The sequence below is a fragment of the Cucurbita pepo genome, unplaced genomic scaffold (assembly GCF_002806865.2).
Source record: "Cucurbita pepo subsp. pepo cultivar mu-cu-16 unplaced genomic scaffold, ASM280686v2 Cp4.1_scaffold000102, whole genome shotgun sequence".
Lineage (NCBI taxonomy): Eukaryota > Viridiplantae > Streptophyta > Magnoliopsida > Cucurbitales > Cucurbitaceae > Cucurbita > Cucurbita pepo.
The window spans coordinates 171158-187772 of NW_019646432.1; the positions used below are offsets into that span (position 1 = coordinate 171158).

Consider the following 16615-nt stretch of genomic DNA (forward strand, 5'->3'; position numbering starts at 1 on the left):
TGATTATGATACGACATGTGAATAACGATATATATATATATATATATATATATATATATATATGTTGTGGTATGATATGAAAGCGATATTGAAATATGTTATGGTACGAGATATGTGATAAATTGACATGTTTATGATATGATATATTGTAATACGATATGTTATGGTATTAGATGTATATGAGGAGATGTTATGTTAAAAGCATAGAACGTTATGTTATGTCTCTTAAATTGTATGTATACATCATGATATGAATGACATGAAATATAAAAAACGATATGATATAAATGATGAACGATATGTGAAATGATATGAAAAACGATATGATATGTACCGAACGCGAGCAGAGTTGTATTAAATGATAATGAAAATGAAAAAATATTGGGATCTCATGCATTATATGTGCTCATGCATTGGGGATACCCCTATTCCATCATAAGGGTATGAACGCTTACACCACTAGGCAGGTGAAGTATCACTATGTTTTACATAATGTTGTCGTGATGGTTACTAATTCTAATGAGTGTCCGGCATAAGGAGCTACAAGTGTAGGCTCGCCAGACAAGAAAAGGGGCCTAGCAGTGTGTGAACTGTTTAGTGAGTCCATACTCGCACGTATGGACTGCATGTAGAGTATATGGTACACATCAAAACTGCCAATTAGAATAATGTGGTAGGAAAAGAGACTAATATGATAGGTCACGTCATTGCATTTGCATGTTGCATTTAACCCCGATAGTGGGGTCACTTACTGAGTAAAATACTCAAGCCACGTGCTACCTCTATTTCAGGTTAAGGCAAGACATTCTTATACGGCTGACGACGACATCGCAACTCGAGACCATGACACACGCATAGGGTAGTCGTATTTATTTTCTTAGACTTGGGCTAGAATATGATGTTTTTAATTTAAACGTTTATTTATTTTGTTTAATCTTTTGTTGTGTCATTTTTAAAAGTGTTTTCGAAACACGTGAGTCCATGAATGTGTTTGAAGATTAAGATGACGTTTTATGAAAGTTTAAATAAAGCATTTCCGCATTCAATGTTCATGATATGTATACAGTAAAAAAATTTCAAGTTGTTACCAAGTAAAAGATCATTATATAACATTTCAAATTGATTCAAACTTTTCTACTCGATTTTGATAAAAAACAACTATTCATTCAGAAAAAAACTAACCCTATAAATGAATTTTCAATGACTTCTTATGCAAGATTAAAAACATGAAATAAATAATAATATGTTGTGTGATGTTTCATATTAGTTGGGGAGGAGAACAAAACACTCTTTATAATTTATAAGGGTGTGGAAACTTTCTCCTAGCAAACGGGTTTTAAAGCCTTGAGAGGAAGCTCGAAAGGAAAAGCTCAAAGAGGACAATATGTGCTTGCAGTGAATGCACTGTTACCTTAGAAAAAATGCATTCATATACAACATGGCTAAAAGATCCTAAAACTCATGANCTACACATAGTTCAGTCCACACACATGCATGTGGACCCGCTATGTGGGCTTATAAGCATATCCCGTAAACCTAACTATGAACTACTTACGTTGCCGAAAACTAATGGAAAGGAAAGAAACACAAATAATATCATGGTGAGCGTGGCTGTACATAACATGTTGAAGAACTATTCCATGATTATATGACATACAATATGCATGTGATTCCCCATTAAAAATTATGACACAATGGGATAATGCATATAATACTTCTATAATTATCATGACTAAAATTTCGTAGAAGACGTACATCTATATATTTATCATATTTTATTCATGCTTATCATATTTGGTACATCATCGTATCTTACCGGATGCAAACATGGTTACATCAACTTAACAATCATAATTTGATCTTACCGGATGCAAACATGGTTATATCAACTTAACAATCATAATCAAACATGAAAGAACATGCATGCTTCATATAATTCATTTGAATCTCATATTAACACGTAAATAGGATCATAAGATATATGTTATTCATGCATCAAACAATTTCATCCAACCTAGCTTGTAGACATTCCAACGGTGAGTACATTATTTACTCTAAACAATGATAAACAATTCTAATTGGTTAAAACGATAATCAAACCAGACTTTTTTTCAACTCTATTTAAGTTAAAAACGCTTCAAGAATGGTCCAAAACGAGTAGATTGTCAAAAAAAATAGCCATAAGTGAGTTGAAAGGATGAAGTCGAGTGCGCACCAATTGATAAAGGGCTTTGACATTAGGTTAGTATAGGGCGTGATTATATTTAATATTCATTTTGGTTGGTTTAATATTTCTTTTACATTGATATAAAAAAAAACTCCTTAAATACGCGCATGTTGTTTTATGAGGATAATTTAAATAATTATTTGAATTTTATAAAAACGCCCATCGTGGGGTTCGAACCCACGACCACAAGGTTAAGAGCCTTGCGCTCTACCAACGGTTTTTTAAAATTTTAATTATAATATATTACAGCCACGCTCAATTTGAAAAAACTCACCTTCCTCCTGTATATCGCTTCCTGTCGCTGACAGATACAACCTCTTTATATTTTAAATTTATTGGAACGATATCTTTACCATATTGATTCATCTCTTGCCCTATTGATTCACTGCACATTCTTCGATCCATCTCCTCTCCGTGTGATATTTGTTCTAACCTTATGGATGAGTATGTGCAAATTAATACTTCTCTGGTAGGTTCTTCTTTACCACCCTCGACTTTTGATCTGCTCTCTATTGAACCTGTTGTTGCTTTCTCTTCTTCTTTGGGCTCTCATCCTATGATCACATGGGCCAAGCTAGTATCTTCGATACTCGCCAACCAACAAATCTTGGTGTTTTTGGCTCATCTGGACTTCTTTATACTCTTTTTGCATCCATTGCGCCAAAAAGATTCAAATCTACTAATTAAGAATCCTACCTGGTTTGCTACCATGGATGAGAAAATTAGAGCTTTACAACAAGATGACACTTGAATTTTGGTTCATCGCCGTGCCAACACCAACATTGTGGGCTCTAAATTGGTGTTTCGAATTAAATATTTGCCTGATGGATCTATCGAGCATTTCAAGGCTTGTCTTGTTGCCAAAGGTAATACTCAGGTTCCTAATTTCGACTACATTGACATTTTCAGTTTGGTTATCAAAGCTACTACTGTTCGTATCGTGCTTTTTCGTTTCTTTTTCTTGTAACAAATTTATCTTCTTATTAGTTAATTACAAAAAGTTCTTCCATATACCTGGGTAATTGTGCATATCTATATTTTTATATTCCATCTACATATTTAGTATTTTAATGTTTTATATAGTTGTTTTTTTTATTTAATGAATAATAAGAGTTTTTATTTATTTATTTCCGTTATAACTATTGAGAAAATTCTGAAATCTTATTTTATTTGAAATTCAACATTTGAATTTTAATTTCATCCCATTAAACATGAATTGAAAATAAATTATGATCTCTATATTTGAGATTATAATCTAAAGAATAAATTGAAATTTAAAAAATCATATACAAAGAACACATTCTCAATTATGTCATTTAAATTACTTATGATTTTGTATAAATGTGTTAAGAAAATATCAAAATAAAATTTTTTCGTCAACACGCCCACCGTGGGGTTCGAACCCACGACCACAAGGTTAAGAGCCTTGCGCTCTACCAACTGAGCTAGACGGGCTTTGTTTATAAAAATCTAGGTCTTTATATTTATATAATTAATATAAATGAACGAGCCAACCAACCAATGACATAAGACTTAAAAATGAGCTAAAAACAATAAGCAAACTACACGCCAAGATTACGTAACAACTCAAGGTCTAACTGGTATTGTTCTTTTTAAGCTTTTCTGCTTTTGGACTCCCCTCAAGATTTCTAAAATATGTCAGATAGGGAGAGATTTTCATACCCTTGTAAAAAATGTTTTGTTCTTTCTCCAACCAACGTGAGATGTCACAAATTTATAGTATTTTTATTTTTCAAATGAAGCCTAAACGGAGCAATTGAGTCGATGTCGTGCACGAACTGTGGGATTTTAGGGATCAAGATAGATTGATATCTTTGTTTCGAAGATTTTATGATTTATCTTAACTCAATACTTTGTATTTGTCCATTATTTTGTAAACTCTATTAGGTAGTACTTTAAATATTTTGTTGTATTTATTCCATTTAAATTAAATGTGCACTTTTTATAAAAAGTTTTAAATTATTACGTATTTTTAAATATTACATATCAGTTAAGTGATGATTTGTGGCTCAAGCTTATTGAGATATGGGTCGTTACAATGAGTTGTCAATTGATATAATCATTATAAAGAACTCAATTTTTCATGAATGGTTTATAATTACAATTGGATCAAAAATATGTTTTATTTAGGTAATTAAATCTTATACCTTAAATATAATCGATTCTTTAATGAACAACTTGTTTTTAATCTAACTATAAACTAATTCCTTGTGAGCCACTGAAAGGGTGCGACCCCATTGTTTAAGTCTCGAAACTAGCACTTAGGAAATTACTCATCTACTTATTTTATATGAGGGATGAGTGAATTCCATCTCGTAAAATTGTGTTTTCAATTCTCTATTTGGTAAAGTCTCCAAGATCGTAGACATATTGAATAAGCTCAAAAGTCATTTTAACCCTTATAAGCGAGGGCACATAATTCACTACCATTAAGATTAAGTTACATATAATCATCTTCTGAAATATTAATATTTTCAAATAACAAATTAACGCATACAAATTTATTGTGAACCATTTAGGTTAAATTGATTTGTAACAATTACAAATAAAAGTAGGTGATATCAATAATGCTACTAGGATAAGGCACCTAACATTGTCCATATAATAGTCCCTTTAGGTTATTACTTAAAGATGAACCAGAACAAACAATCCACCCACCTACCATAATAATGCAAACCAATCATAAAATAAAACCCCCCACCATCAAATTACAACATAAAATCACAAAACAAGAGCCATTGAAGTTGCAAACACTCCACTCAACCCCAAGAAGGTGACAATAGGCGAAGTAGAAGACATCGCACCATTAGCTGGTGGTTCCTCAGAGATCGGAGACGGGGTCGGGTTCATCTCGACCGACGCTTCAGGAGGCTTAGAAGAGCCTTCACCGGCGTCGGGAGCCGGGGGTGGAGAAGAGTATTGCTTGGTTCTATCAGCCAACACAATAACCACCAACTTCTCATTCTTAAGGCAATTGTCCTTGATACCACTTATGAAGTAATGAGGGCCAGATTTTTCAAACTTGATCACGGTGTGGGCATCAGAAAAGTGCTTAATGGGTGACTCCGTGTGGCAATTGTTGTAGTCATCTTGGTTCACTAATAGCACTGAATCTTGGCCACCTTGGTAATTGAACACTGCACCACAACACATAGTTTATGAAAATGGTCTAAACCAAACAAAAACAACACATTAATTACCTAAAGAGTCTCCAATTTGGAATCTTTGTGATTCAGCCCATTGGTTAAAGCTATGAGCATTAGGAACTCCCCACAAACCCTTTGATCCACCCACTTGAAACTCAACTCCATGAACCACCCTTTGAACCAATAGCAATAATCCAATCAATTTCAGTGCAAAATGCCCAAAATTGGTGTTGTGAGCCATTTGATATGCAAAAAGAAGCAAACCACGAAGTTTGAAAAGGTAAGGGAAGCCCAAAACCAGGTTTTTATAGGCAAAGTTTTGAGGTTTTTGTTTATTCTCTTTTGCTTTGGCTGCAAATCAAGCATATACTTTTGCCCTTTTAAACTTTGGGTTGTAGGATTATGCTTTCCCTTCAATCTATTTCCAAGAATATTCATGTCTTCTCCTTTGGGTTAAGGCTACGAGACTTGATTATTCTCGATTATGTTTCTAAGTCAATCCATTTTGTGTCATTCGTAGATCGGAAGAAGTATTGTATGTTTTAAGATTGAGAGAAATATAACTTTTGAAAAGATGATCGTCGGGAAGAAAAGACGGATAAATTGAGTAATTTTGATGGTTCTTATCATAAACATGTAAATTTTCATCTATTGTATAATGATGTAATATTTGGTGATTGGCGTTTTTACTATTATAATTGTTTTACACTTTTATATGTATATGAATACGATTAATAAGATGATTTATATTATTGTCGTGCTTTTTAAGTCTATTGTTGGTATGCTCACTGACATAGAATCTATGTATCTCGCATTTATGTCTCTCTTAGAGACGTGACGATAATCACAGTGTTCATATTTGCATGCTATAGTCATTCAAGTAGTCCGGGCGAGTGTATTTTATGGAGTGATTTGAACCACAAGTTTTTTTTTATTCTAGTTTTATTTGTTTGTTAATTAATGCTACCANAGTTTTGTTTTTCAACAAGGGTATAAGATCGAATTCCCCAGAGTTTCATAACACAGAATCTAATACAACTATACTCTCTCTATATATCCAAATACAAGATCATGGTCGTTCTCATCGTTATGGGGAAAACTTTGAATAATTTCGAGCGTGGAAAGTGTGTGTAATTAGAGGCGTAACACATAGATTAATGTCCCTTTAGAATTGCTTTGTTGTGAAGAAAGATAAAAAGTCAACATCTCTCAAAGCATACAAGGAAACAAAATGACAAACTTAGAAATGTTGATTTAAGAAATCAATTACAAACTTATCACATCAAATATTAATGTAATGTTCCTACTTTACTCTCTATATAGAAACTCCAATCATTGTTGACACGTCGTGTTAGCAAAATTTGATGCGAAGAAAAACATGAACGGTTACATTATAGCTCGTGCAACCAATATGCATACAAAGTGTGTTGGCTAAAGCTCGATATTTAGCCTCAATAGGAGATCATGACATAGCTCGTATCAATTGACTAAGGAGAATGACAAACCTTGTCATAAAACATGAAGAGATAAATTGCCTAACTTGAATAAAACTCCACCCCTCGAACAAAGTACGCCTCCCCTTAATCATTGCTTGACTTAAACAAAACTCCACCCCTCGAACAAAATACGCCTCCCTTTAATCGAGGCTCGACTCCTTTTTCTTTTGGAGTCTTAGTCATTTTTGACTATGCGTTCGAGGAGGCTCGACTCCTTTTCTTTTGGAGTTATTTGTTCGACATTTGAGGATTTGTTTTGGTGTGAGGCCCAATCCATAAGTCCAAAGTAGAGCGGTCAAAGTCAACCACTCTGGTCCACTTCTAACTTGGACTGAGTCAACGACCGCGTGGAATGTGGGGGCTACCATTGTCGTGGGCTCCAGGCTCTCTCTGTCTTTTCTTCTAATTTATTTTTTCCCGTAAAAGAAAAAAGAAAAACAATAAGGCGAAGGATTCGGGAGGTTAAATTTGTTAGAGGAAGGGAATGGTGTGTGGGTTTGTGCGAAAAACATGAACGGTTTGATTTGAGAGAGTAAGACAAAATGAGGAAGAGGGTTCGTTCCTCTCCATTTTCAACCATTCCCCCAACTTCCATTTCTTCGTATCCATTAATTTCTTCATTCCATTTTTCTTCGCCCCTTTTTCCTCTTCTTCTTCTCTGTATTTATTTTTGGGTTCTTAATCTGCTTATTTGGAGCTGGATCTGCCACCCAGCCCTCACACCCCCCGCCCCCACGGACCCCTCCTCTTCTCTTCTCTTCTCTTCTCTTCTGGCTCTTCCTTCTTTCCCCTTTTCCCCTTTATTCCCTTTTCCTCTTCTTTTCTTTGCTCTTCTGGGGTCTCATCATCTCTGGGGGTCACCGCATTTCTTGCTTTCTAATCGCTTTTCTCTTTTAATCATCTCTGGGTTGTGATTCTGGTGTCTTGAGGGAATGTGGAGGGACGCTGGAGCTCCTGCTGATTCTTTCTATGAGGTTCGCCCTGAGTGCACCGATGTTCCCAAAACCCGCTTCAAGATCAGGGTCTCTTTCCTTTTCCTTTTCTTTATCTTCAATTCTAGGATCGTTGTTTTCATGGACACTCTAAACTTCCCTTTTCATGATGCAGGCTGGGAAGACCTTGAGTGTAAGAAAATGGCAAGGAGCATTCAATCCCGAAGGCCAACTGGACATTGCGAAGACTCTAAATCGCATTCATCGTGGGGTACGTTCAAATTTCATTGTTCAATTCTGTTTTTTAGTTCTTGCTCAACTTTATCTTCTGATTGGTAACTGATTTGCTTTTGATCACTGTGTGATCATTCCATAATGAAAATGGTTTGTTCTTTGGGAAGGTTTAGGATATTCAAGAAGCTATGCGATCGAGATAGCAATAATCAAAGGTCTAATGACAATGTTCTTGTTTTTCAAAATTTGCATCTAATACAGGGGATCCATCCTTCAATCAGAGGAGAAGTGTGGGAGTTTCTTCTTGGTTGTTATGATCCTACCAGCACCTATGAGGAAAGAGAAGAGATTCGCCAGCGTCGAAGGTAGTCCTATTTAATTCTCTCACGTTACTAAATTGATTTCAATCTAATTCGATGCTGATAATCTACATAGTTCAGCGTCGAAGCGACTCTGATGAGCCATTCGAATAACTTAGTTCAAACCGTTCTCTATAGTTTCCTATAACCGAGAGTTATAGGCAAATGCTTGTAATAAAGTAATCATGAAATCCTAACCAATGTACCTTGCAGCTTGTACTATTTGTGGACCATACGTTCATGGGAACATGTTGTTTTCTTGTCAATTATTTAAGAATTTCTAGTAAGTCGTAGCACGACTTCTTTAAATTACACGAATGGTTAGATGTGAGCTTTTGTACTTGCAGGATACAGTATGCTACGTTTAAGGAAGACTGTCGACAGATGTTTCCTGTCGTTGGAAGTGGTAGATACATCACAGCTCCTGTAATCACAGAGGATGGTACGCCTATTCATGACCCGCTTGTACTTTTGGAAACAAATCCAGGGAGTGGTCCGCTTATACCCCAAGATACTGCCGTTGCTGTTGCGGATGCTGTTTCCAATGCTGTTTCCGATGCTGTTTCTGATGCTGTTACTGATGCTGATGCTGATGCTGATACTGTTGCCAATCCTGATGCTGATGCTGATGCTGTTGCCAATCCTGATGCTGTTGCCAATGCTGATGCTGATGCCGATGCTGTTGCTGCTGTTGCCGATGCTGTTGCTGCTGTTGCCGATGCTGTTGCTGCTGTTGCTGATGCTGTTGCCGATGCTGATGCTGTAGCTGATGCTGATGCTGATACTGATGCTGAAGCTGATGCTGATGCTGGTGCGGGTGCTGTTGCTGATGCCGATGCCAATGCCGATGCTGATGCTGATGCTGATGCTGTTGCCGATGCGGATGCGGACGCTGTTGCTGTTGCCGATGCCGATGCTGTTGCCGATACCGATGTTGTTGCTGTTGCTGATGCCGTTGCCGATGCTGTTGCTGTTGCCGATGCTGTTGCTGATGCCGATGCCGATGCCAACACCAATGCCGATGCCGATGCCGATGCCAATGCTGATGCCGACGCCGATGCCAATGCCAATGCCAATGCTGATGCCGATGCCAATGCCAATGCTGATGCTGATGCTGATCGGAATGTTCCACAATCAAATTCACAATCAAATTCCTCTAATAGTATGGAACCTGTGACTGATCCAAAAATAATTCAGTGGATGCTTACTTTACATCAGATAGGTTAGTAGAAGCTTTAATTGCATACATACATTCACAGATTGGTCAAATTTCATCACTTCTAATACTTATTTGCTTCATCTACTTCAAGTAGTGGTCTTGTTGTGACATAACTCGGTTTGTAGTTAAGCTGATCAGTATTTAAATGTTCATTCCAGGTCTTGATGTGGTTCGGACTGACAGAACATTGGTGTTCTATGAAAAGCAAGAAAACTTGTCGAAACTTTGGGATATTCTTGCTGTTTATGCTTGGATCGATAAAGACGTTGGCTACTGTCAAGGTGCGTAATTTCATTAAAGCCTTTCTCTTCTGAAAAACGAGATAGGTTCTCTAGATTATTGGTTGACAACTCTGCCATGGAATTATCCATTTCTTTGGAGAAAGTACATGTTTTAAACCTGACTTTATGAATATTTTTGAGTAGGAATGAGTGATCTTTGTTCCCCCATGATAATGCTTCTCGAGGATGAAGGCGATGCGTTTTGGTGCTTTGAACGTTTGATGCGCAGATTGGTACTAACCTTTCTTCATCAATCGATCAAGTTCTTTGTTTGCTTGTTTTACGTAGATAGTCTTAAATATATTTGCATTTTTAGATTCTGATGAAGTATTATTATTTTTGAAATTATAAAGCGAGGGAACTTCCGATGCACGGATAGCTCTGTCGGTGTGGAGACTCAACTCAGTAATCTGGCTGCTATCACGCAAGTGATTGATCCAAAGCTCCATCAACACTTGGGTATTGCTCATGGACTTATATTATTACAGTTTGAGCTGAATATGTAACAATTGAATGTGTGGTTTGGTTTGTATGAACACAGAGACACTTGGTGGTGGCGATTATCTTTTCGCTTTCAGGATGCTTATGGTTTTGTTTCGTCGAGAGTTTTCGTTTTGCGATTCTTTGTATCTCTGGGAGGTACGTTTCTATATCTGTATTGATGATGCTATGTTGGGTGAAGATGGCATAAAAAATGGCATAATATTTGACACTTTTGGTGTTGCTGCAACAGATGATGTGGGCACTGGAATATGATCCTGATCAGTTCACAGTGTATGAAGAACCTGATGTGTGCAGTGATAAAGGCGATGGGTCGAAAGGAAAAGCAAAAGCGATACGTCAATGCGGGAAATACGAGAGGGAGAACTTGAAAGCAAAGAACTCACAAGCTCCTCTTCCAATCTCTGTTTTCCTTGTTGCTAGTGTGTTGAAAGATAAGAGCACAAAGCTGCTTACAGAAGCTCGGGGTCTCGACGATGTTGTGAAGGTTCGAGACTTGTCGTATTCGCTGTAAGCATTCCAGTCGAATGGATTGATGGTTTCTTATTGTCTCGTCTTGTTGTGTGATAGATATTGAACGACATGACTGGAAATCTGGATGCCAAGAAAGCATGCACTGGAGCAATGAAGCTTCACAAGAAATATCTAAAAAAGGTAATGACTTATTGTCTTGTTTTGTTCTGTTGTGTTGTGTTGTTAGAACATTGTTGTTGTTGGTGGTGGTGGTGCAGGCCAAGAAGCCATAGCCATAGAGAAAGCTGAAGCTATGTCTTACTCCGATGATCGAGTTGATCGGGGCAAGAGATTATCGTATACTTGTCTGGCACGAACAGGTGGGCGGAATTAAGTGGAAGTATCCGAGTTTTCTGACCAGCTCTATACATTCCCACATTTCAAATTTGTTGTATGTAATTGTTCATTTTCTTCTATGATTCTTTGTAACAAATTGATGGATACGGACGTAAATATCATTTGTATACGGGAAATATTCCCACAGCAATTCATGAATTTATTATTTATTTTTTAAATCTTTTTTCTTCGGAGTTCAAAATCACCTTAAACTTCTCCAATTCATCTTCATTGTTGTTTTGATTCAATTCTATTTTCATTCTTCATCTTTTTATTTACAACTTTTCTTGATATGCTTTGAATCTTGAATTGGGTTTTAAATTTGCTTTAAATATCTCTTATGACATTGAAAAAGGGAAATATATATATATATGAAGGCAATATGGGTTGAATTGGGTTTTGTAAATCAATCTCTCTCTTAGTTTTCAATTTGTTTTACTCACGGACACATTATGGGTTCGGGTTCGAAGGAGGTGGTTCACTCATTTCTGGCTTCACAAGTTTATTGGGCGATAATCTCATCCTAGGGTGAACTAATTTTCAATAACATCCATGGAAGATTGGCTAGTGGACTTTCCCATAGAACCATAAAGTCACATAAGTTTTGGGAAGGTGATCCACTATGTGTTGGCCAACTATTATGTCAATCTACATGGTCACACATCCCCTCTTATGGATAGGTTTACAACATAGTGACTTTGTTCAAGATACCCTTGGCCATTTCCACAAGGTTGTGGCACGCATTACCCTAACCAGTCTATGTCTAGCTTGACAGTATTGCTACTAGAATGGAAAAGGTAGGAGAGTTTGATGACATCCTTCATACGGCTGATAGCCTAGAAAGCTACCTTGGTCGTCCTTGGATGCGGTGGAGGTTTATTAGGTTCCTAATGGTATCTAGGTAATTTAAATCTCGTCTCTCGTTTCTATGACATCTAAGACTAACTCCTTGAGCTAATTCATTCTCTGGGTGCACACATGTTTAAACCTTTGATCGCCGCTCATTATCTTGAGTGCTTGATCTACCTGAATATAGTGGCCTGGATCAACTCGAAACCACTTTAACTCTTGCGCCCTAGTCTTAACTTGATTTTCTTGTCCATAATTTACTAGGGAGATTATTCCATCGATCACCTAGAGCATGATATTCATGAACTAAATATTCGTGCACGTTTATTAGGGAGATGATTCTATCAATCACCTAAGGCACCTAAAAATGTAAACTAAACATTCATACAAACTTAACAAGGAGATAACATCCATCAATCACACGAATCACATATTACATTCATCTCAAAATTCATCCCAGTTGCGTTTTAGTAATTTCTTACCTCTTATATAGTTTATTCATCCAAATTGTAGGCTCTCAAGGAACCAACTTGTAAACTCTCATCGCATCCTTAACCTAATATATACTACAAGCTTTTCTTTGAGCTCTAAGAAGTTCATGCCTAATTTCACAACTAGTTGAGCTTCTGAGTAAGTCTTGAAGTTTCGAGCGGTTCTCTTAAATGTCGTAGACCCTATTGGAGTATGGAATTTGTTCATCAGGTTCTAGTGCCACATATCTTCTGGATGGTGAATCTCATCTTGAGGTGAACCAATTTTTTATTCTCATGCTTAGTCTCACAATTGCACTTTGATGGCAGCGGACATGCGATTGTGCGGCACTCACTTCCCAGCAACAAGTGAGTTAAGCCTATTCGTTCTTGCGTCGCCAGTTCAAGAAGAAAATTTTAGAAAACGGGGGCAGAGAGATTTCAAAAGAGAGTTTTGAAAGCAAGATTTAAGAAATTGGAAATGGTGTTATATGGGAATGTAAGCAAAAAGACAACAATGGCTAACATATAACTATTGGGGAGGAAGGAGTTGACAACTAGTCATACCCCTATAGTACATTTTCGGGCATTTTTGTTGAAATAAGCTTAAAAATGCTAAATGTTAACTTTAGTTAATTTGTTAGGAAAGTTAATTTGAAAAGTCAAAGTGAAAGAAAAGACGGAGAGCCTTTGTAAGAATGATGATAGGTTTATGGGTGCTCTCTCATACTTATTTTTAGAGTTAGAAAACTTATAAATACCTACTCCTTTTATTGTAAAGTAGAGAGGAAGAATGCAAGAGAAAAAATAAATATAGAGCAATAGTAAAGGCTTTTTGATGAAATCAGTGTCCTCCGTCTCCTTTCTCTCCTCTCTCGTCATCTCCTTCACAAATACGTGAGTAGTATTTTCACAAAGTGGTATCGAAGCGTTCTATTGTTAGTGAGTGTGAGATATACTTCACAAATTAGTGAGCCTTATTTTAACAAATTGGTATTAGAGCCGATGCGAATGTGATGGGTCAAATGCCACCACCGCGACTAAGAAAGATGAACTACGAGAATTGGAGCATCCAAATGAAAGCTCTTCTCGGTTCTCAAGATGCATGGGAAGTGATTGAAGAAGGTTTCGAAGAACCAAAGGATACCACGGGTTATACGGCGGCACAAAACAAGGTGTTAAAAGAATTGCGATCAAAGGATAAGGCGGCATTATACATGCTGTTTCGAGCCGTTGACGAGTCGGGCTTTGAGAAGATTGCCAGGGCAACTACTTCAAAAGAAGCGTGGGATACTTTAGAAAAGATGTTCAAACGAACCGACCGAGTCGAGCAAGTGCGTCTCCAAACTCTTCATGGCGAGTTGGATGTTAGTTTATTTAATCTTGTTAACCGTAATTCATTTGTATTTGCTGTTTGTATTTTAAATTATGTCAGTTTTAGTATTTGTGGATAAGATCAAGGGAAGTTATTAGCTTTTATAAATGTGTGACTAAGATTGTAAGAAGTTAGTTTTTCTTTTTGTCTATATATGTACTGTGTAACAAGTTGAATAAAATAAGTAAGTTGGTTTTGTTTATTTTCTAAGTATTGTCTCTCTTAGAGAATAACGTTATTGTGCAAAAATCACTTCCTTGTATGTGTGTTTCTGTCATTTAGTATCAGAGCGTGGTTACATGCCAAAGATCATGTCGAGAAATAATAACAAACTGGAGAGAGAGGAGAGTCGTCGAAGTCTGCAACAAAGGAAGGTCTGGTATCACTCCAATACCCGACGTTATCGAGAACCAACTACTCAGCATGGGCTATGAAGATGAAGGTCAATTTGCGTGCTCAAGGGGTGTGGGACGCAATCGAATCAACTGAGTCTCTGGATAGTCTTGATGAAAGGAAGAATCAAATGGCCTTAGTAGCTATCTATCAAGCAATCCCTGAGGAGATGTTGTTTTTGTTAGTAGAGAAAGAGACAGCAAAAGAAGCATGGCAGACGTTAAAAACTATTCATGTCGATGCTGAACGTGTAAAGGAGGCAAAGATCCAAACTCTGAAGATTGAGTTCGAAATTTTGAATATGAAGAAGTCTGAGACTATTGATGATTATGCAGCAAGGTTGACAAGATTTGTTAATAAAATACGTACTTTTGGAGACAAGTTTGAAGAGACATACTTGGTGAAAAAATTTCTCCGCTCAGTACCTTCTAAGTTTCTTCATATCGCATCGGCAATAGAGCAATTTGCCGATTTAAAGGTGATGACCATGGAGGAAGTCATCGACCGTCTTAAAGCATACGAGGAACGGATTGGTGGCAACAAAGAGAATGCTGAGCATGTCTTATTGACTCAAGGAGAATGGAAAGCAAAAGAATCGAAAGGAAAAGGTGAAAGTTCAACGTTCGAGAAAAAACGTAGCGACAATGGAAGCCATAGCCGAGGGCGAGGTCGCAGTGGTGGCTGGAGAGGGAGAGGTCATGGACGTGGAAACGACTCGTTACATCAAGAGAAGAAGGGTGACAAGAGCAAGGTAAAATGCTACAATTGTCAAGGCCTAGGCCACTATGTCTCAGAATGTCGGAAGGTGAAGTGTTATAATTGTCAAAAGATTGGCCATTATGCATCCCACTGTAGATCGAAGAAAAGGGAGGATCAGACGCACTTGACTGAGACGCAAGGTGATGAGGATGAGCCAGCCTTACTTACAGCACAAGTTCGTGAAGTCCGAACTCTCGGTTCACCAGAGTTGACGGAGATGACTCTTTATGAAGAGAAGGTTGGCCCGGAAGAAATTGAGAAGAAAAACAACAACTTGGTTCCTAGATACGGGAGCCAGCAATCATATGACTGGTTGTCGAAGTTGGTTCTCGGAATTGAACGAGTCAGTGACTGGCACGGTGAAGTTCGGAGATGGATCACTTGTAGAGATAAAAGGACGTGGTGATGTGATGCTGCAATGTGAAAATGGAGATCACTGTCTCCTTTCCAATGTATATTTCATTCCTAAACTTAAAAGTAACATTATAAGTTTAGGACAATTGGATGATTAGGGCTGTAAAGTTGAGATCGAACATGGTTTACTTGTCATTTTCACAAAGGCAAAGGAGTTCTTGGCAAAAGTGAAGCGGTCAAGAAATAGGCTATATACAATTAACCTAAAAACAACGAAACCAACATGTCTACTTGGTAAGTTGTCTGAAGATTCTTGGTTGTGGCAGGCTAGATATGACCATTTGAATTTTGAGACTTTAAGAAACATGTCTACGAAACAAATGGTGTAAGGAATTCCGCATGTTGAAAGGATCAAACAAGTTTGTGATAGTTGTGTAATCACTAAACAACGAAGAACACCATTCCCACAACAAGCGAATTTTCAAGCCGTTAGTGTTGTACAATTGGTGCATGGCGATTTGTGTGGTCCAATTACTCCAACAACTCATGGAGGTAATAAATTCTTTTTGATGTTGGTAGATGATTTTAGTAGATATATGTGGATTGAATTTCTCAAAAATAAATTTGATGCATTCTTGAGATTCAAACGTGTAAATAAAATTGAAACTGAATCCGGAAAGAAATTGCAAGCGCTTAGAACTAGAGGTGTACATGGTCCGGGTTGGGTTGGGTTGGAGGATTTTTTTGACTCAACCCAAAAGTTCGGGTTGGTTGGATTAGTAACCCAACCCAACCCAAAAAAATTTTCAACCCAACCCTCTGTTTTCAGGTTGGGTTCGGGTTGGTCCAAAATTTTTTAAAAAAATTTAATTTGTATGACCTAAAATGATAAAACAATTACTACCTCTAAGTTGTAGATCAAAAATATCAAACTCTCTATTGCATCCATATTATCGCCTATAAATATATAAAAAATATGCAATGAATCAATTCTAAAGTTAGCACATCTAATTAAATTATTACATTCCCAATATATAATCATTCAACCCTCAAAATTCACCTATAAATATGTGAAAAATATTCAATGAAGTAATTCAAAAGTTACAACATTCATCCAACCCTCTCTTGCATTTTTAATTCCTACAAAAGA

At 37.0% G+C, this 16615-nt stretch overlaps 2 protein-coding genes and 1 non-coding gene across 3 annotated transcripts; 1 reads left to right on the plus strand and 2 right to left on the minus strand.

The window, feature by feature from the left end:
* Window positions 1-3609: 3609 nt before the first annotated feature.
* TRNAK-CUU lies at window positions 3610-3682 on the minus strand. Its single transcript has one exon. It is a non-coding gene; the product is annotated as a tRNA-Lys (tRNA).
* A 1107-nt stretch (window positions 3683-4789) lies between these two features.
* On the minus strand, window positions 4790-5665 carry LOC111783823 (early nodulin-like protein 3). Its single transcript, XM_023664664.1, has 2 exons — window positions 5449-5665; window positions 4790-5385 (listed from the first exon to the last, which is right to left on the minus strand). The coding sequence occupies exons 1-2, from the start codon at window positions 5633-5635 to the stop codon at window positions 4970-4972; spliced, it is 603 nt and encodes a 200-aa protein (XP_023520432.1). The 5' UTR covers window positions 5636-5665; the 3' UTR covers window positions 4790-4969.
* Window positions 5666-7391: 1726 nt separating this feature from the next.
* Window positions 7392-11449, plus strand: LOC111783809 (TBC1 domain family member 15-like). The gene is made up of 12 exons (XM_023664649.1): window positions 7392-7912; window positions 7998-8093; window positions 8318-8421; window positions 8763-8926; window positions 9548-9637; window positions 9793-9915; window positions 10060-10148; window positions 10269-10374; window positions 10457-10554; window positions 10649-10903; window positions 10987-11070; window positions 11148-11449. Exons 1-12 carry the CDS (start codon window positions 7823-7825, stop codon window positions 11160-11162), a joined length of 1314 nt encoding a protein of 437 aa, XP_023520417.1. The 5' UTR covers window positions 7392-7822; the 3' UTR covers window positions 11163-11449.
* Window positions 11450-16615: the final 5166 nt, after the last annotated feature.

Excerpts from the sequence above, each read along its gene's own strand:
- LOC111783823 (XM_023664664.1), bottom strand. The coding sequence starts at position 5,635 with ATGGCTCACAACACCAATTTTGGGCATTTTGCACTGAAATTGATTGGA. Across the intron at positions 5,386-5,448 it reads CCAAATTGGAGACTCTTTAG|TGTTCAATTACCAAGGTGGC; the intron begins GTAATTAATGTG and ends GTTGTGGTGCAG.
- LOC111783809 (XM_023664649.1), top strand. The coding sequence starts at position 7,823 with ATGTGGAGGGACGCTGGAGCTCCTGCTGATTCTTTCTATGAGGTTCGC. Across the intron at positions 8,422-8,762 it reads GAGATTCGCCAGCGTCGAAG|GATACAGTATGCTACGTTTA; the intron begins GTAGTCCTATTT and ends TTGTACTTGCAG. Across the intron at positions 9,916-10,059 it reads AGACGTTGGCTACTGTCAAG|GAATGAGTGATCTTTGTTCC; the intron begins GTGCGTAATTTC and ends ATTTTTGAGTAG.